Genomic DNA, 21,315 nt, shown 5'->3' on the forward strand with positions numbered 1-21,315 from the left:
AATTGAATTGCTAAAAAATCATACCAATGCCAAACACCCACTAAGTTGCCCTATTTTTTTTGGAAAAATTCTTGATTAGCACCTGTACTTTGGGCCTAGTGCCACTTTGATCCCGAGACTTTAAAATGTGACAATTTAGTATCCAAACTTTTAAAACGTGTTGATTTAGTACCTATTGTTAATCAAACATAAAAAAACACAAATGCCCTCTAAATGTCATTTAATTTTTTTTGTTAATCATTCAAATGTTGATAAAAAATTAATAATCCTAAATCTTTGAGATTGTTAATTTTTATCAACATTGATGGTTGATAAAAAATATGATATGACACTTAAAGGGCATTTGTCTCAATGATACTGTTACGTTTTGGGAAAGTGGCGCTAGGCCCGAAATACATGATTCTAAATTATTAATCGGAAAAATCCTTTTTTTTTTCTTTTTTGTTATCATTATTGTTCAATTTTGTTTTTCAATACTGCGAACAAAGAAAGAATATCTAGGGCATCTTCTCTAACTCTGAGGGTTTCTATTCCCGCCGGTTTTCCGGCTAAATACCAGAGCGTGAAACGCAAATTCAACTCGGTCCAAAGTTATTCAAGGACGATTTCCCTGGGCATTTTTCTTCCATGACAGTATCTCCGGCCGTCTTCTGGGTCTGTTTCGTCGATGGATTATATAAAGCATGATAGTAGTGGTAAGTCGCTTCGTCTTCTCCCCCTTTTTGTATTTTTCCTATTGAATCGAAGAGATTTATACTGGTTTTGTATTTGGGAATTGAAGTGCAGTTCAGAGTGGATTCGATCGATCTAATGAAGAGTTGAGATTTTAAACGTTTCTGGTGTTGTAGGGTTTTAGAACATGTATTTAGTTAGATATTTAGGGCTCAGAAGAGAAGAAATTGACTAGAGGTTTGGGATTCTTCTGCTGGGTTTAAGTTAGGGTTTTTGAGATGATTTTCTTAGAGATATTTGAATATGGGTATAAATAGATCCGAACAGATAAGACATGTAAGATCAAAGGGTTCAATTATGATGCCGGAACCCAGAAAGACATTAATGCTCTTTCTCTCTCTCATACTTATTCATCAACGTCTTTGTATTGTGGTAACTATCATTTTTATGCGCCTTTTTCTTCAATATTTATGACAGATGAATTTGTTTAGGGAGTCACATGTAAATCAAGTGTAAAAATGATGAGTTTTGTTTGGGTTAACACATGTAAGACCCCGTTCTTGTTACTTCAGTATTTTGGTTCTATTTGCTCCTATTACAACTTCGTTCCCATTTTTAGTAATATGGCTCGTTTAACTAAGATTTTTTAGGTTTTATTTCTATTTTTTGCCCTTTGGATTTATATGGTGTCTCAGAGAACCCCTTTCCTTTTTTTTGGGTTATATCAAGAAACCTAATGTGAGGCTAACATTCTGATACTTCTAACAGGAACTGATGAAGATACTCCACCACAAAATATTAACAGGAGTACCTGGAGGACACATTTTTCTGCAAATGTGAAGATCCCATCTGCAACAGTATCTTGTGGAATGGATGCAACAGACATGAAATTACAAATTCATTGTATAGAAACAGAAGCTTATAGTGCCATATTAAAGGCTTTTATTGCCCAATCTGATGTCCTGTCTTGGGTATGCTCTAGCTTTTGGCTCTTGTTATATGCTGGAAGCCTGGAAGTTCTTAGTTATGCTATTTATTAGTTGTAGACCTGAAGTGATAGTCTGGTTTTCATGCTTGTGGTGATACATCTACCTTCTTGAATACTGTTCCCAATTCATGCTTTTGGCTCTTTTCCCTTTTTCTTTATAGGGTAAAGAAGGTCTTATGACTGAGCTGCGAAAGGAACTTAATGTTTCAGATTTGGAACATAGAGAACTCCTTGTTAAAGTTGATTCAGATGATTCAGTCAGAATGATAAGGTGCTCATATTTATATTTCTGTTTTGTAATATATAGTTATCCTTTTTTTTTTTTATCTGATCCTTTCATGATGGCCAGTGCTGCATGAGCTCTCTTAAGTGGATGGAGTGTCCATATTGTACACAAGTTTTCCTTTATCTACTTGCTTATTTTATGTAAATGAATAACTAATATACACAATGCCATTTTTTTCTATAAACTGTTATATACTTATGGACTTTTTTATATGTATATGATTCAAACAAGAGTCCAACTATGGTGCATTTATATTCATAAAAAAACTATGGTACATTTATGAATATTTGCTGTACATTAAATCAAGATTTCAGCCAATCACATTAAAGGCGTCACATAGTCTACTTAATTTTCATTGCTTCATATTTCATATGGTGTAATTACCATTAAGACTTAACATTGTTAAGGATGTTGGCTGTGATGTGTCGTTTTATTACTAGTTTACATTTTTTGCTTCACGGTGCATTTGATGCACCATAGATTCTGCCTACAAACAATCTATTTCCAGTTGATGGTCTAATATTTTACAATTTTTCAGTATTTATAAAAAATACATTTTAAAAATAGTATGAACTATTTTAATAATTTATACTTTTCTATTGACTCATCCATGGGTTCTTGTGTTTTCATTTTGTTGAGTCAGACTCCCAGATAGGCTTTGGGATCTGATCTCCTTTCTGCGTCCATGCAGCACTTATTATAGCTTCAGCCCATGGACTGTCTTATTGAACATTTTATATTGATTCAGGGAATGGCGTAAAGGCACTGCTGCTGACCAGAGGTTGCTCTCTAATAAAATGAATCCTCCTGGTTCAGTTCCTAATGCAGTGGGTCATGCTTCCCAGAAAAGGTTGAAGACTTCTCATTCTGCTGTTTCATCATCTCCAAATTATATATCTCACACTCAGTCTTCAGCAGCAGCTATTCATTCTTCATTGACAGTAAGTGAAAATTTATGTGTGAAAGATAGTGTTTTTGTTGAATTCTAGTGTTTTCACAGGTTTTATTGATGTTTAAACCGGATTGGTGTATCTAAATTGGATCAGTGAATGACCTCCATTTTTTTATTTTATTATGTGGAGTAATGGACCAAAACAGAAGGTTTTTATTTGACATCGACCAAAATATAATTTATGTATTGATGAGAGAGAGAGAGAGAGAGAGAGAGAGAGAGAGAGAGAGAGCACAGAATCTACGAAATTTCCTAGTCGATGTTATGCAGTTGCAGTTTCAGATGGATCTGAAGGAATCACAACCATATGGCTGATGGGATAGCAAAACCTGGTTTGGGAAGGGACTTTTTGTATAGTGCAATTATAATTCCTCACTGGTCTTGCCTTTATCTGGTTGTTTGTTGAGGCTTGTACATCCTCTCATGTGCACCCTTCCTCTTTTTGTTTAATACAAGTTATTTTTTTTTCAAAAAAAAAAAAGAAAAGAAAAAGAATCCCATACACCAGGTGGGAAGGGGGGCACAGTTCTAGGAGTGGCTATGCCATAAAATCATGGGTTGTGTTTTATGTCATTGGATTTTGAATGGAATGCATTTGAATGAAATAATCCTCTGTATTGTTACCTGATGTATTGCACTGACATGGGGATAGAACATGATTGTCCAAATGGTGACAATTTTCTACTTGGAAATTCAGACCAAAATAATCACATCATTTGTTCCCTAGAACTTGTTATCAGAAAGATGAACCATCAATTCACTTTATGGAATTTCAATTACATTTTTTGTGCTGGAAAATTATATTTATTACTTATGAAGTACTTTTCTTGTGTTTTGTACTTTTTGGGACTTCAGAATTCCTGTTAAAAGGTTTTCTTGAACTTTTGATTGAATATGGATTTTGCATTAATCATGTTATATTAAAAGTTTAAATTTAATATCCAGAAACATTTCAGAGATGGTCAACGGGATGGTGAAATGGCTTCATTCTCTGCTCAAGTAAATGCTGGACAGTTGATGAAATCTGTTGGCCATAATCGATTGGTACCTGGTATGGGCAAAGGAAGAGCACCTGTCTTTCAGTCGAAGAAGGGTTTCCCACCTCCTGGTGTTGATAATGTTAAGAAAAGATCTGATATAATTGAAATTCGTGCAACAGACAAGCTTATTCGTGAGGTAAGGTAGTGCTTTTCTTTAGTGGTATGGCATTGATATCCTGTACCATTAGGACTTTCCTTTGTGTGGAATTTGTCCTATCTGTTCAGTTGGTGTCAATGTGTGTATTTATGTTTGTGTAGATTCTGTTGTTGGAAAGGTAGTTTCTGCCTCCTTATTTGTTATGCTATAGATCTTAGCCTCTTATAAATGTTGTATAAAGTGCTTTATCAGGAGAAACTATAGATCAGCTATAAAATTTTTTGGAGGTGTTTATTTGGGATATCATCTTGATACAAAACAAATATGCAAGGTATTTGGATGTTTGGTAAATTTTGCTCATGGGTGTGCCAAGTAAGCAGACTGTTGGAAGGTTGTCCTTTGATTAGTTAGTCAGTGTCCAAGAGTTGGTGATTGTAATGTATTGGATTTTATTCTTTTGAGGTTCTTTCCCATTTGTAATTTGGGTTTTGTGGATGAAATGAAGATTGAAAAATGTCAGATTAAAGTCTATTGATGATCAACTTGCAGATATTGTATATATTTTGCTTTGCTTAATAATATGCATTTTTCTCTGATGCTGATTAATTTTTTGTAGGATTTTGAAATGATGATATGGGTCCACTTATTCTATACATTTTGCTTCGCTTAATAATCCTCCATCAAGCACATGGGATATAATATTTAACACTATAAATACACGTGTGAAGCACGCCCATGCATTGCCAAGGGTAGAAAGCAACTGGCATGTTTTCCTGAAGGGAAAAGAAACCAAGACTAGCATGAGGTTGCCAAAACCCTGAAATGTTGTTTGCTTAGATCAGGAAAAGTTGAAGTAGAGAACAATGTAAAGGAAGATGAAATGCTCAAGGTTGCAGACCGTGCTGAAGCCCCCAGACAGGAAATTTCAACTGTCACTTTCCCACAGGTAAATGTACTTTGTTGGTTAACTCTGGAGAGGAAGATTGTATAAACAAGTTGGTGGTGGAAGACAATGACTGGAAAAAAGTTATTGATATGTTGATCAAAGAAGTGAAATTAAAAGACACTCTTTTTCTAATGCCTTTTGATAGGTGCAAAGCCTTGTTAGATCTGCTTGAAAACAAGGTAGGAATTGATGCTTTGAACGTACAAGCTGCAGTTCGGTCTTTCACTATTTTCAGATGCTCTCCTTCATCAAATGCATGGGATTTCTTTACTGTGGATGGGATGTTTTGGGCTACCATTCCATCTCCGGAGTTATTAGGTAGCAGTCTCAATTGCAGTTGCTCTTTGGAGCTCGTCTTGATGGAATGTTTTGGGGGTGATTTTCGCTCTGTTGTCATTTTATGTACCCAGGAATGTAGTTGTACATGGATGTACGGGATTGGAGGATCAACTAAGGAATGAAAGTTTCACAAAAAAGGCCAGGCAGGGTTTGGTTATTTCAAAAGCACTGGAGTTGGAAAATTGGAAAGTCAAGAACATGTGCATCAAGGAAAGAGTCTGGAAGTTATTCATCAAAAAAAAAAGGAAAGAGTTTTGGGTTTCAAGGGGTTTAAGGGACAATGAGCTTGTGCTTGTTTCAGACCTTATACTTCTTGGTAATGTCTGTCTGGACCCCACTCAATTGGATAGGAGAATGTGGACCCCCCATCCAAAAGGTTCCTTCTCCTGTACTTGTTTTATTTTTTCTTAAGTCCCTTTACTCTTCTTCTGGTTAGAGGGTAAGGGTTTTTCTGGTAAAGGATGTTTGGAATAGGCCTGTTCCCCCTAAAATTATGGTGTTTTGTTGGTAAGTGTTTTATGGAAAAATCAATACTTTGGACTAGGCCTGTTCCCCCTTTCTGTGTTTGTCTCCTAAGTGGTGTATTCTTTGCAAAGCTAATGGTGAGGACTGTTCCCACTTACTAATATCTCTCTTTTACTGCAACTATTTGGAATTGGATTTTTGCTTTGTTTGGGTGTAGGTGGAACCTACCTATAGATGTTTGTTTATTGTTTGATCCATCTTTTTTGTGTGGCCCACTAAAAGAGGGAGGGGTATGTAGGAATGTATTAGAGCAGCTGCCTTCTAGACAATTTGGGAAGAAAGGAATGCAAGATTTTTTCAAGAAAAAAGAAAGAAGCCTCTTAATTGTCAAGGACTGCATTTTGACAAGACCAATACATTGGTTGAGAACTAAGGACTACTTCCAATCTTTTTCCTTTGATGATCTCTGGAGGAGTTGGTCATCCAGGAAAGATAGGGTCAACGCCGAATGGGTTCCTTGTCTTGATGGAAGTGTAAAGCTGAATTTTGATGGGAGTAGTCAGGGTAACCTAGGATCCTCTGGAAAAGGAGAGGTCTTAAGAGATAAGGACTGCAACATCTTAGGTTTCTTCTTTGGTCCAGTGGGTTTGTGAGACTTTAATAGGGCTGAAGTATTAGTGGCCCTACAAGGTATTCAAATTGCAAACCAGCTTGGTGTAGAAAATCTAATAATTAAAGGAGACTCTAAAGTTGTTGTGGGGTTTGGACTTAGTGGTTTGGTGCTATAGGGATCTCTTAAAGAAAGCTAAGTGGTTAATAGGAAACAGGAATATTAATTTGCACTGGGTAGGAGGGTTGGCGAACGGTTTGGCTGATTGTCTTGCCAAACAAGGGGTTAATAGGGAAACTCTCTACTGGGCTGCTTTGTAATCTGTTCTCTACTGTTTAAACTGTAATTTTCTTTTAAGGAGAGGTTGCACCTCATGCCTCTCCTCGGGATGCCTGTGGTAGTTCTCATATCTTGTTAAAAAAATCATATATCAATTATCAAAAAAAAAAAAGAAAAAAAATTTCAAGTATTCAGTTTTCAGAAGGATGCTGCCAATTGTCCTATATATGTCTTTGCATATTACTGTAAGCTTTTGTGAGGAGCTTTTAATGGTCATCTGCTATGTGATTTATATGACATGGTTCATGTTCCAGTGGTTTGACTTTGACCATTCTAACCTGCACAGTCTCCTTATTTTGGGTTAGCCGGTGTACCTTGTACCACAGGCGAGCCCATCAGTTGTACATGTGCCCACTCATTTGTGAATATAGGGTGCAAACAGCATTAACGTTCAGTTCAAGATTCTAGATTGAAGAGACAGCAACGTGTTGAATATTATGTAGCTTCTACGCTTTTGTGGCACTTATTGAGTTTTTTACTGTAATATATTTTTAGAATTCATTTCTGTAAGTTGTTTCTTTGGATCCTTGTAGATTTCAAAGGCATGGGATTTAGATATTCCTTCTGTTTTAGGTGCAAAAGTGCTTTACTCAAATGCATCTCTTATGACTACTAGTTCAACAAGCATCTTTTAATATAAAAAGCTTTTTAGAATGTTTATTTGTGATAATCCTTCATTGGTGGAATGATGGGTGATCGCTGATGCTTTACATATACATATATTAAATGAGATTTTTAACATCATACATGTATCAACTATAAGGTCTTAAAGGATGTATCTTTTGTCTAAGGTTGCTTTATTGTCATCCTTTCTTCCTTCTATCCAGAGTTATCGGGAACAAATAATACCATTTGTCTTGAAGGAAACTTGCTGGGTTGCTAAATGTTCTTGTTCCTTGTTTTCTGGGCTTTACACAGTGACTAGCCCTATACATTTTGATTTGTTTTTGACTTGTTTATCTGTCTGTGTGTGTGCCTCCTGAAAATTTGATCTCCTGCAGTCTTTAGAAATATTTTCTTTTTTTTTTTTTTAAATCTTTCTTAGAAAACACTCTCTCTTATAACTTTTGGGTAAGACCATATTAGAAGCTTAAAAGTGTTTTGTCACCTTTTTATGCTAACTCGAGAGTATAGTGCCATATTTTTGATAGTCAACAAAATATAATGTATTCAAATTTCTTTCCTGGAAATTTGATTTTCCAGAATCCTTAGAAATGGCTTTCTTTTATATTTTCCCCTTTCTTCCTTAATTTGGGGTAATTTCAACTTTGTTTTGATGAATAACTGAAAGGACTAAATTCATATTTAAGAAGTACAGGATTAATGGTACACCCTTAGAGCTAACAACACCAGACTACAAAAAGACAACAACCCACAATACTGCAGTATAATTGCATCACTTGGCCAGGATTAATGATACACCCTTAAAAGTGTTTTGTCACCTTTTTATGCTAACTCGAGAGTATAGTGCCATATTTTTGATAGTCAACAAAATATAATGTATTCAAATTTCTTTCCTGGAAATTTGATTTTCCAGAATCCTTAGAAATGGCTTTCTTTTATATTTTTCCCTTTCTTCCTTAATTTGGGGTAATTTCAACTTTGTTTTGATGAATAACTGAAAGGATTTAATTCATATTTAAGAAGTACAGGATTAATGGTACACCCTTAGAGCTAACAACACCAGACTACAAAAAGACAATAACCCACAATACTGCAGTATAATTACATCACTTGGCCCGGATGCATTCTTTCCCTTTTAGCCCCTTGTTTTGGCAACCCATCAGCCATCTCATTAGCAGATTTTGGAATCCAGGAAAGAACTGGTTCCACTTCAGACACAATGATATTCAAGGCTTTGGCCAGTCTTATCCCATGCAAGATTAACAGCAGTTCTGCCTTGGTTGAGTCCCCAATCCCTATGGGACCTGAGAACATATCCCTGATATTACCTTCATCATTTCTGAACACCCCTTCAATTAGGGGTGCTCAACAAAAATAGAAAAGTCGAACCAATCCAATTATACGGAACCAAAAAATCTGGTTAACTGAACCGATTAGTATATATTTTTGTATATTGTATGTTTTTAATATATGTATATTATATTATCTGTATATTATATATAAATTTATATGCATTATATGTAATATAAATACATATTATATTTTAGTTGTCTATTTAATATAATATACATATTTATATATTATTATTATTTATAATATCATATATTATATATTTATAGCATTTATATTCTACATTTATATATTTTTATAATATATAGAAATAGCCTAATCAATCAACTGGTTAACTGATTGGTTTTTTATGGTTTTTCAGAAACTGATGATGCTGGTTTGGTTTCAAAAATAGCTCATGGTTCAGTTAGCCAAACTGTGAGCATCCTTACCTTCAATACCTGCTAATCCCAGGTTTCCTAAATTGCACCAATTGTAAATCAACTTCAAATTAACTTTGGATGGTGGGGTCGATCTGTTGATGAGAGCTGTTTTAGTTAATGAAGAATCAACTGTAATTGATATATTATCGATGGTTTCCTCAATAGACCTTTCCTTATTGTTGATTGGACGAGAGTTTCTTTCCTCCCCTACCACCAAAATAATAGCTGCTCTTGCACATTTCAATTAGTATCTTACTCTGTCTCTTGGGGTGGACTTAAGTGTGCATTAGAGAAAAGACTTCTTAGGTTTGCAGGAACTGTTCAATTACACCCAAGCTGTGAGAGAAAATAGTTCCAAATAACATTCACAAATTGGTAGAGATTAATGAGTCGTGTTGTCCTCATTTGCTCTGCAGAGAAGTTATATATGTGGTGATAGGTACCGAAAAGGGTTTTTTTCCTTTGCAAGTTTTCACACGTATTGATTTGGAGCCAGAGAGGACATCATACCTGATGTTGTACAAAAATTGAGGAAGCAGAGAGGAAATGTCTTTCCATGGTGAAGACACTGTTGCTCTTGGAGTGAGGGCTGCATCCGGTTTGGAGATAATCCATGAATATTTTTTTTATTACTGCATTCTACAATCTGTTTGAATCAATATGGAACCTCCACAGCCATTTTCGCAAGAGTGATTTATTCTTTAAAGTGCCCTTACCCATACCTAAACATTTTTTTTCATTCTCACCTGTGTCAATTTATTAAATGATTTCTTTTTGTGTCCCCTAGTTCCCATAGGAAGTCCCTCATTGTCTTATATATTCTTTTTGCTACTGGACACGGAGCTTTGAACACAGACAAGACATAACTTAGGGTTAATTTTATTAAAGTTATTTGACCTTCAAGGGAGATGTAGTTTTCTTCCATGCAGCCATTTTCTTAGAGAATTTATCAATGACTAAGTTCCAAAATGATAAAAGACTTTTGGTTATCCCTTAGAGGCAAAATTAAGTATTTAATTGGCCACTGATTTACGGGACACCCCAATATTCATACATATCTTCTAACAAAGGTGTCAATGTAGCATACGATGAGTTTTGTGTCTTACTTTTAGAATACCATTTTTGGATTGGGAGCTTGAAGAATGTACTTTACTACTATGCTATTGCAGAAGCTTGAAGAGAAACTGATACATCCATTGCAGGATTATGTGAGATGGTGAAAGAATGTTGTAATGAATATTTCATGTAAAACCTTTCTATAATGCAATCATCAAAAATCAGGGGGAGCTCTCAAATATTATGGGGACTTGGGGAATCCTATTACCCTAGGGCTGTGGTTTTTTCTTGGTTGGTGGCCTTGGACAACATCATCAGTAGATCCTTTGAACTGAAGTAAGAAGGCTTTAATATGACAAGTCTTTGTTTTATGTTAAATAATGGTGAAGAAGACGTGGGACACCTTTTCACTTAATGCAATGTGACAATCTTTTTATGTAGTTCTCTTCCTTATCCAAGGTTCAGATTTATCAACCTTGCAGTTTGGATGAAGCCTTTTCTAACTAGCCTAGAATCCAAGGAAGCAGAAAGGCAAATATTTGTTTGGAGCTGCATCCCATTTACAATTTGTTAGGGAATTTAGGAGAAAGAAAAAGATGGCTCTTTGGAGATGAGAAGGAATAAGGACAGAATGTGTTGATACAGGAAATTTGATTGCCTATTTGGTTTTGGTATTTTCCAGAATTTTCAGGGATTATTAGATTTCATTTGGCCTGGGTTTTTGAGACATTATTGAATTTCAAAGGATTGGGGCAAACTAAGTTATCCTACTTTGTCAATCTTTTGTTGCAACTTTTTTTCGTTGTTTGGGTGCCAGCTTATCACCCTGCCCTTCATTCTAATCTTTCTGCATATTTAATAGTCCAATTTTGGAATTTTTAAGAGGCACACTTAGTTTTGAACTGCTCCATTATGGGCATGAATCAAAGTGTGTAGAAGTCTGTGTGTTTGGGGAATGTAAGGTCCATAATATTAATTTTTTTTACGAGTATAAGTTCGATAATATTCTTTTTAAAGAGATTTATGTGGCCATAAGTGCATTATTGATTTCTAAATAATGCAATGTTAGGCTTACTTAATAGGTGGTAGAATAACCAAATTAATGACCCCAAAATCATGTTAGAGATTTATGTAGATAGGGATTATGGCATCTCTGGTCCTTACGACAGAAAATGAATAGTTCCCTCACCTTTTTGAGCTTAACTCAAAACCTTCATATTGTACTACTGGCTTATTCTTTCAATATATATATTGTAAAAAATATATGCTAAATAGGCAAGTTTTGGTCCCTTGGGGTTAGGTCAAAAGAAGACTGATGGACCTAGGAGCAGTGTTGTAAGACTAAGACTCGGCCTGGACCTGATGGTCAAATCGTAAAACCGGGAATGGGTGGCCATTCCCAGTCCTGGTTAAATGACGATATTTAGTGGCTGAATGGGCTAACACTCAGTTAATTGGTAAAACTGGGACTCATGGAACATTCTGGTTTTTAGTCTGGATTGAGTCTTATAACATTGATAGGGAGTTCTCTCCTTGGTCTCTCTTTCCAGATTATTTGTTGGCAAGGTTCAAAGTATCGATACAATATGCCCTGTATTGGGCATATCGTATCATGAGGGTTCTGATACATGTGTTTAAATGTGTTATCAGGAAACCCTTTATTTTATTTATTATATAATATAAAATATACGAAAATGAAATTTTGAAAAGAAGCTAAAAAATAAAGTGCGCATGGTTTAAAGTACCGATACACAATGGGTATCAATACTTTAAACCATGTTTGTTGGGCTAACATTATCCTCCCTTTACTCCCCTCTGCTCCCCTCTTGGATTCTCTCTCACAACAGTCCATTTTTTTTTTCTCTGCTTTCTTCTTTCTTCCTTCCTGCTCTGCTTCTCACATCACTCATCCCTGCCACTTCCATAGAACGGACTGTGTGATTAGGGTGGAGTTAGTCGGTTAGGTTAGTAGTCATCCTAACCCAACATGGATTATTGCCATTCCATAGGGGGAATATCTGGATCATGGGTGGACATATCTCATATGTCTGCCTCTTCTTTTATTTTTAACCTTCTTGCATCGAATAGATAGATGTAGACATGGATATATTACCCATCCTGCATTGAATATTGATTGTTGATTCTGGCAACTTACTGTCCAATGTGAGTGAGCTGTGAGCCCCATAATTCCAATCTTACCCTCTCAATGAATATGTTGGTTCTGCATTTGCTTTTTGTGATGCTTGACATCCAGGTGTTCGGATCTCCTGCCCACGAGAACCCTGTGCACATCTACCCACAACACACTACACCCCCCCCACCCCCCGCCGTGAATTGGGAACATCTCCCCCTGCATAATACTATGCAGAGGATGAGATGTTCTCCATGTGTGGCTGCAATAAACATGGGCAAGATTCTCGTGGGCATGAGATCCGGACTCAACATCCAGACCTCTGTTTTGTAACTATTTCTTGCTTATACACACACACACACACACACACTCATTAGCATGTTTTCATTTTTGCACGGACCTTTATGATATTAATTTTTCTTTCATGAAACAGTAATTCTGAATTTGGTTTTCATCAACAATTTCTTTTTGCCTTTTATAAAAATGTCATTATGCATTACCCTGCAATTTAATAATTGATATTGGGCTGTCTACATCTGGCAGGTTGAGAGGGTGATCTATGGAGGGGAAGAATCTGATCCGGTTCAAGTAGAGAAGGCGAAGTTGATCCTCAGAGTAATTTTATTTTCATATCTTGCACCTTTGGTTTTTTTTAACATTTTTTGTGGCCTAATTTAAGCTTGGACATAGATTCTCAAAATTGAATTGATTTCAATTATTATTTTTGGTGTAGGAGCACGAAAGAGCTATTGTTGAAGCACTCGATAAACTTGCTGATGTGTCAGATGGTGAGTCATTCTACCTTCCAATTTTTGTTAGCTTGCAATTTTCCTCTAGTCATGTAGCCATGTAGACTTATGCGTAGAAGGATTTGGTTTGCCAGATGATTCTCCCGATGAGCCACGGCAAAGGTACTCCCACAAGGAGATGAAGAGGAATGGACATGGAATGAGCCATCATGCGATCTATGGGCAGGGTAATAGGCTTAATGCCTCCTATTATGGTGAAGGTTTTGGTCAGGAGCGCACTGACAGAGCAGGCATCCCTTGTGTTGATTTACAAGAGGGGACTCCTACCCCTTAATTGTTGTCTTGTGTTGATTTCTCGGGTGCAAGGTGATGTGGCTTGTAGATATGACATGCATACACGTACACTTTGTATCCCAGATCTATGTATGTCCTCATTCATGTAGATTCGGAGTGCATTTCCTATATGCTTTTTTTCTTTTATTCTTCTCTTTCTTTACTAACTACTGATAGCTTGGTACATGCCTGGTCAATGCTAATCTGCTTTTTTGATTGCCTTGTCTGTGTCGATGCTAATTTGCTTTTGTAATTTTCTCTTGTTGCATATACGGGCTGTAGATATCAAATTTTCCATTCGAGTTCTTTTATCCTGCATATGCACTTGATTACAGGAGGGCTCTATTGCATGATGAGATGGTTAAATGTTGAGCTGATAAGCGTGGGACTGCGTGTTTGAGTCTTAGCCGCCACTTCGTGGCAAAAATGCTTTGAGGTTAGGTCTATGTCCATTTCGCCCCTCTAAATACTTCGATAGCAAGCGATCGTCATTGGATAATGGCCTTTTATTACATGGCATGAGCAGAGTGCAAGGCTGAAGCTTCCTTGGAACTTGAATCGGGAGTGAGGAAAGGATAGAAGAACAAGGTTCGAAATTTCAATGCGTATCGGATTGTATTGGCCGATACATATTGTATCGCAAGCCTCTCAATATGCCCTTACAGGGGGTGATTCAGGGTCTCAACTGGTTTAGAGGGTGGATGGACCTTAAACTGGCTCCTCTGAACCTAATTTGAAAAAAACTAAAAAAAAAGTAAGGGCAATTTTTTTAAACTAATCCTACGCTTTTGCTACTTGATTGATTGTGCCCTTATTGTTTAACTATTGTTTTGCATCACCCACATTGTTTTTGATAATTGACTAGCTTTATCCTTGCCGTTAACATTTGTTAATGTTTTTGTCATAATCAATGCACAACATCTTGTGATATATATTTTTTAAATCCAATATTACCCTTCATCCCTCTTTCTTTCATTTTTCTTCTTTTTCACCGTCCTCCCTAGTGGTAGTTATAATAAACCCAATATTACCCTTCTCTGTTATCTGTCGCACCATTGAATGAGAAAAGCAACAATTAGAGCTTATATGGTGAGGTAGCATGGATCAGGCAAGGTTTAAAATATTGATATGCCCAATATGTTGGTAGGGACATATTAGGTGATATTGATACGCTTTTTTTTACTTTTTTTTTATTTTTTTTTTAAACCAATTCAAGGGGTGGTTTAAGGTTCCTCTACCCCCTGAACCGGTTAGAATCTCGATATATTCTCTATAGGGGTGTATTAGGGAGCTCCTGAAACAATATGCATCGGTCGATATGGGTTGATATGTGTCGATACATTGAACCTTAGTTTCAGGTGGACATCTAATCTCCCCATTAATATCAATAACAAGAACTTATGGATAACGTATTTTGACCCTTAGGCTACGTTTAGTTTGAAGGAAAAGGTAGAGAAAGGAAGCGAAATGTATGAAAACATTTATAAAGATTGTATAGGTTTCTTTACTTTTGTTTTCTTTTTTCCTACATTTTTCTTCACTGTAGGAGACAGTGAATCCTTGAATTCATAACCATGGGTTCTTAATGGGTCTAACATTTACACTAAATGGTCATTGGGTCCAACCATCTTATGGAGATCCAAGAATTGTGGGCAAATGCAAGATTAACCCATCATGTATTACCCTCAATGGTCTTACACTTAATCTATTAGCCTATAATGATCAATCACTGCCCGACAAGAGAGGACATATTCCTTGTCTGCAAGGAACAGTGCTGTACTCTCTACTCACATTGATCCCGAGAATTAAAACATTTTGAATTATAATATATATATATATATATATATTGCAAAACAAATTTTAACGGTTGGAGTCAACTGCTGGCAATTTAGGTTTCAATCAGAGAGAGTATATTCCCCGATCATTCATTTTGTTCGACCGAGGGGCTGATCTTGTCACTATGATCACCCACTCAGGTGAATTTTCAGACTGTCACAACATACTTAGGTTTTGATCTCCTCTAAGGATCTCACTGGTTGGCATATCAAAGACAACCACCCAATCCGACACCTGGTGTAGTACCATAATTGAGCTTAGGGGTTAGGTGTAACATTTCAGTTTTGCCAATCTATCTCCAAGGTCTAGGACAATATTGAAATTTTGGTCTGGTTTAGGGTTTCAAGAAAATCTACACTACATGTACCTCAGGTCTCACCTTGATAGCTGAGACAAACCACCCCAACCAACTTGGCGTTACAACAGTTCAACCTTGGCAGGATAAATCTCTATAAATCTATCAAACGACTGTAAAGATTCTAAACTAACACGAGTTTCATAAGTATCCAGTTCAAGGGTATTACACAGAAATACATGACAATATGAATCAATTTTGTACTTTATTCATTTACAATAAATGTCAAAAGGAACATTAATCTGATTGGAGCTAAGGGCATAACGGTCTAACAACTCCCACTTGCACTTAGGTCCAATAGGGTACAAGCTGGAGTCTCATAATTTTTCACATGTTTCTCAAACGCTTTCAGTGTCAGTGGCTTATTTAATGGGTCTGTTACATTTTTCGCTGATGCTACATTTTAACATCAATTTCCCGTAGATGCAGTGTTGTCACACAATAGTGGAATGGGTGATGTGCTTTCAAATTCTAGAATGAACACCTTCATTCATTAGGCAGTTTCACTTACGACAATGTGCTTGGCTTGGGTTGTGGAATCTATGGTGGACCCTTGTTTCCTGCATTTCCATCTAACAGCACACGATCCTATCGTGAAGATATAACCAGATGTCGATTTTCTATCATCTGGATCCAATTGGAAATTGACATCCTTATACTCCTGGATCTATAGTGAACTACTATCGAATACCAGACAAAACTCTTTTGTCATTCGAAGGTATTTTAGTATGTTTTTCACAATGGTCCAATGCTTCTGCCTTGGGTTAGATTGATATATGCTTACCACACTCACTGCTTGAGAAATGTCAAGACGAGTGCATAGCATGACATACATGATGTTTCCTACGGCTGAGGCATAGAGAATCTTTTTTATGCCCTTAATCTCTTTGAGAGTCTTGGGAAACATATCTTTGGAGAGAGTGACCCCGTGTCTGAAAGGAACATTTCCCTTCTTAGAGTTCTCCATGCTGTATCTCTTGACTATTTTGTCAATGTAAGCAGATTGGGATAATCCTATTATCCTCTTCGATCTATCTCTATAGAGTCGAAGACCCAATATGTAGGGGGCTTCTCCAAGATCTTTCATGGAAAATTGTTGTGAAAGCCACAATTTCACCATAGTTAACATTCCTATATCATTCCCAATGAGTAGAATGTCATCTACATATAGAACGAAGAACGTAACCTTATCCCCACTGGTTATTCTATAAACACAGGGCTCATCCAGATTTTGCTCAAAGTCAAATTGTTTGACGGTAAAGTCAAACCGGATGTTCAAATTCCTAGAAACTTGTTTATGTCCATATATGGATTGGATTCCAATTTGTCAGCACTAGTTCTTTTAACATGTGTTGGACAACCCCAAATTTTCAATTGTCACACTTGGTTTCTTATCGGTCCAAATATCATAGGGAGTCTTTGGAACGGATTTGGTTGGAACCCGGTTCAACACGTATATCATCGCAGTCTCTAATGCGTAACCCTAAAAAGATGTGGGTAGTTTCAAGTGTACGAGAAGTGGTCAGACCATATCCAATAAAGTCCAACTTTTCCTTTCTGACACACCGTTTGATTGTGGTGTAGCAGGAGGAGCTAGTTGTGATAATATCCCATTGTCTTTAAGTAGTTTCTGAATTCGTTAGAGAGATATTCACCACCTCGATCTGATCAAATGGTCTTATTTTATCTCCCTAAATGTTTCTCAACTTCTTGTTTGAATTCTTTGAACTTTTCAAAAGATTCAGACTTATGTCTCATTAGGTACAAGTAACCATACCGTGAATAGTCATTGGTAAATGTTATAAAATAAACGTACTAGTTACGTGTTCTAACATTCAGGGGACCACATACATTAGTATGTATAAGGTCAAGCATGCTTGTAGATGTTTTAGGTTTATCGGTAAATGGTTTTTTTTTTTTTTTTAATTTTACCCTGAAGGCATGGTTTACAGGTTGAATGATCTTCTACAATTAGAAAATCCAAAGGACCTTCCTCTACCAAGCTTGTGATACAATCTAGATTAATGTGGCCAAGTTGGTAATGCCATAGGCACGTGGGATTAACTGTATCACAAGTCCTTTTCTTGGGGATTATCTCCAACATAGTTTCGGTAATGTTTGTTTTAGAAAAGGATGGAGAACATAGAGATCGTGCTCAAGTTCTTCGTATGCGAGTAATTTGTTATTCCGTTTAATAGTAATCACATTATTGAATAAGATAGAATAACTATCCATGCACAATTTTGAGACAGAAATCAATTTTTTTTTTTAAATTAGGTATGGAAAGACAATCTTTAAGTACAATTGTTCATTCTCTGAAAACTAGTTCTACAGTTCCTATGGTTGTAGCTACAATTGTTGCAGAAGTCCCCAAATAGAGCGTCACTTTTTCGTCACGCAGTCTTCTGCATATCTTGAACCCCTACAGTGAGTTGCACGCATCAGTTGAAGCCCCGGATTCAATACACCAGGAAGCAGAAGTGACCAACAAATTGGTCTTTATGATAAAAGATTCGAAATTACGTTACTTCTTAGTATCCAAAAATTGAGGACAGTTCCTCTTCTAGTGTCCGGTCTGTTTGCAGAAGTGACAGACATTTGATGCCTTGTCTTTCTTCTGCTTTTTAGTTTTGGTACTTTTTTTTTTTGATCATTCCTTTTAGCCTTCTGCTTTTTCTTGCCCGATTTGCCACCTTCAACAAGTATGGCTATCGGTTTATTTTTCTTAATCAGTATTTCAGCCTTCTGCAACATATTGCTGAGTTTCTGAAGGCTAATGTTTAGCTTATTCATGTTATAATTCATGATAAACTGATTCAAGAACGGAGGTAAGGAATTGATGACATCATCAATTTTGGTGTCATGATCTAGTCCTGACCTGAGAGCCTCCAATTCATTGATATAACCCATCATCTTTAGACAATGGTCATGAACCTGTTGGTTCTCGGTCATTTGTGCGGTCATAAGCAATTTTAAGACCTTTTATCGAGTAGAACGGTTTTGCTCTTCGTACATAGTCTTTAGACTATCCAATATAACCTTGGACACTTCGATCTTATCGAATTGTCGCTATATCGGATTGTTCAAAGAGGCTATAATATAACACCGGGCAAGAGAGTTTTTCTCTTTTCATTCTTGATACTCTCTTATTCGGGCCTCAGAAGCCCTGTCACTTGGATGATTCGGAGCAGAGTTCTTAGCAATTTTGTCCAATTTCTCTGACGTCATAACCAACATAAGGTTTCGGAACCAGTCAGCATAATTAGGGCCCTTGAGTTTGTTTTCATCCAACATTTTGGTGAAGTTTCCATTCGCCATTTTTGGTAAATGCAAGGCAGATTTGTAAGTCTACAACTTAATTGATTCATGTCATCGCATAGAAAGGGATTTTAATCTATGTTCCATTTCCATTTTGGGCATTTCTGAGATTCCCTCCAATCTCAGTGACGGAGATAGTTGTGTCTCTAGAAATGTGGAAAATCACATGGGTGCATGGAGCCAAATGTTTCAGCTGCATAACCCCACCAATTACATGTTTTTCATACAATTAAAAAAAAACTCACTCAATTACATGTTACATGAAAAGAAAATAAGTCAAAATTCGCTCATCGATATGAGCTTAATTATCTATACTCCCAGATACGAACATAAACTGTCTATTAAAAAAAACTCACTCAATTCACTCCTGGATATGAGCCTAAACTATCTATGCTCCCATATACGAGCCTAACTTGTCTATAAGACTCTAGGGCACGAGTATAAATTGCTTTACTCAAAGTTTGCTCATGGATACAAGCATAAACTTTCTGCAAGACTCCTGAGTATGAGTATAAATTATTCAACTTCTAAAGTAACTCAAAATTTGTTCCTGAATACGAGCATAAATTATTTGTGAGACTCCGGATCCTGAGTATGAGTATAAAATATTTAACTTCTAAAGTAACTCAAAGTTCACTCCTGGATATGAGCTTAAACTATTTGTGCTCTCAGATACGAGCGTAAATTGTCTATTAGAAAAAAAAAAACTCACTCAATTTGCTCGTAGATATGAGATTAAACTATCTACGAGACTCCCGAGTATGAGTATAAACTACCCAATTTCCCAAACAACTCAAAGTTTGCTCTCATATACACCCTATGAACCTAAATTATCTATGGTTTGGGATACGAGCATAAACTGTCTACGAGACTCCCGAGTATGAGTATAAACTATTCAACTTTTTAAACAACTCAATGTTTGCTCTCGGAGATGAGCATAAATTGTATGCAATTCTCCTACATATGAGTATAAACTATTCAACTTCTAAAGTAACTCAAATGTGCTCTCGGATACGAGCATAAACTATCTACAAGACTCGTAAGTATGAGTATAAACTATTGAACTTCTAAAGTAACTCAAATGTGCTCCTAAATACAAGCATAAACTGTTTGTATAACTCCAAGAGTATGAGTATAAACTACTTGTCATTTTAAAATCACTCAAAATTTGCTGCAAAATTCACGAGTATGAGTATAAATTGTTCAACCTAATAAATAACTCAAAATGCGCTCCCATAAATGAGCCTAAACTATCCACTAAGCGCTCCTAGATAAGAGCCTATCTACAAAGCCCCAAGTGGCAATTACAAATCACTTTATGAACTACGTCATGACTTGATCCCTCTAAGGGTATATAGGCAACTTGAAAAGGTATAGTCACAAAATAAATTATTTGTATTACTCCTGGCTTACATGAGTATAAACCTTTTACTCTTGGCTTGCACGAGTATAAACTGTAAACGACAAAAAAAAAACCTTACTTGTAACCTACAAGAGTATTAACTATTGATGGCAAAAAATAAAAAAAATAAAAAAAGAGAAAATTTTCTGCTCTTAGCCTATAAGAATGTAAACTTTACAAGTTGGTGATTGCATTGCCAATTACAAAAACAACCACATCAAATATGGGCTTTTTATCTAAAAATTGGGACCCACATCATATAAAGCCCTGATAAATACTCTTTTATTTGAATTAGTAAATTGAATTAGAAAGATTAATATGGCCCGAAACGGGCAGGGCATTAAGTCCAATGGAAGCACTGATTTTGGGTCGTATTTGTCAAATAAATTTGCAATAACTTTCTAAATGGATATTAATTGTTAATGTATAAACTAATGTTTTTTTGTGACTTTTTAAATTTTTAAATTTTTTATTAAATTTGCATTAAATAGTATTAATCTTATCATTTATTAAGTTATTAACATAATTAATTAACTTATTATAATGGGTTATTTTAATGGGTTGTCATAGGCATTTTATCTTTTAATCTTCAATATTTAAACATCATGTAAAAAAAAGGTAGGTTGGACTTGTAGTCTTGTACGGGAGGGAGAAGCCAAGTAGTGAACAATGAGCAACCCAACTTTGGGTAAGCTAGTTAAATGGATAGTTAAACATACCATCCTAAAATGGATTAAATGAAACACACAACATCCCTCTATCCAATTTAATTTGTTTGCATCCAGAAAACTGTATATACTCACAGTTGTCTGCCTACAGTGTCAATTTATGGGGTACAAAAGCAACTCTTAGAGACAGAGAAAACATCATAAGATACAACTATGGAGGAATTACAGTTAAACAACATAAAATCAAACTTATGATGATAAAAAGGAACCCACATATTCTGATTAAACTCTAAGGTAGCGATGACTATCCTTGTAGTGATCAGTGTCCCTAAAAGTA

General features: G+C 36.1%; 1 protein-coding gene across 1 annotated transcript; it reads left to right on the forward strand.

The window, feature by feature from the left end:
* Positions 1–419: 419 nt before the first annotated feature.
* On the forward strand, positions 420–13,619 carry LOC148871539 (protein EMSY-LIKE 1-like). The gene is made up of 8 exons (XM_088969473.1): positions 420–695; positions 1,441–1,643; positions 1,822–1,931; positions 2,695–2,887; positions 3,844–4,074; positions 12,861–12,932; positions 13,051–13,105; positions 13,201–13,619. The coding sequence occupies exons 1-8, from the start codon at positions 668–670 to the stop codon at positions 13,398–13,400; spliced, it is 1,092 nt and encodes a 363-aa protein (XP_088825599.1). The 5' UTR covers positions 420–667; the 3' UTR covers positions 13,401–13,619.
* Positions 13,620–21,315: the final 7,696 nt, after the last annotated feature.

This window comes from Nelumbo lutea, chromosome 2, assembly GCF_056320005.1.
Source record: "Nelumbo lutea isolate HS-2025 chromosome 2, American lotus-T2T, whole genome shotgun sequence".
NCBI classification, from domain to species: Eukaryota; Viridiplantae; Streptophyta; class Magnoliopsida; order Proteales; family Nelumbonaceae; genus Nelumbo; species Nelumbo lutea.

Bases quoted from the DNA above. Each gene is read 5' to 3' on its own strand.
- LOC148871539 (XM_088969473.1), top strand. From the start codon at position 668: ATGGATTATATAAAGCATGATAGTAGTG. The intron at 2,888-3,843 runs GTAAGTGAAAAT...TTTAATATCCAG, and splicing joins CTATTCATTCTTCATTGACA to AAACATTTCAGAGATGGTCA. The intron at 13,106-13,200 runs GTGAGTCATTCT...TTGGTTTGCCAG, and splicing joins ACTTGCTGATGTGTCAGATG to ATGATTCTCCCGATGAGCCA.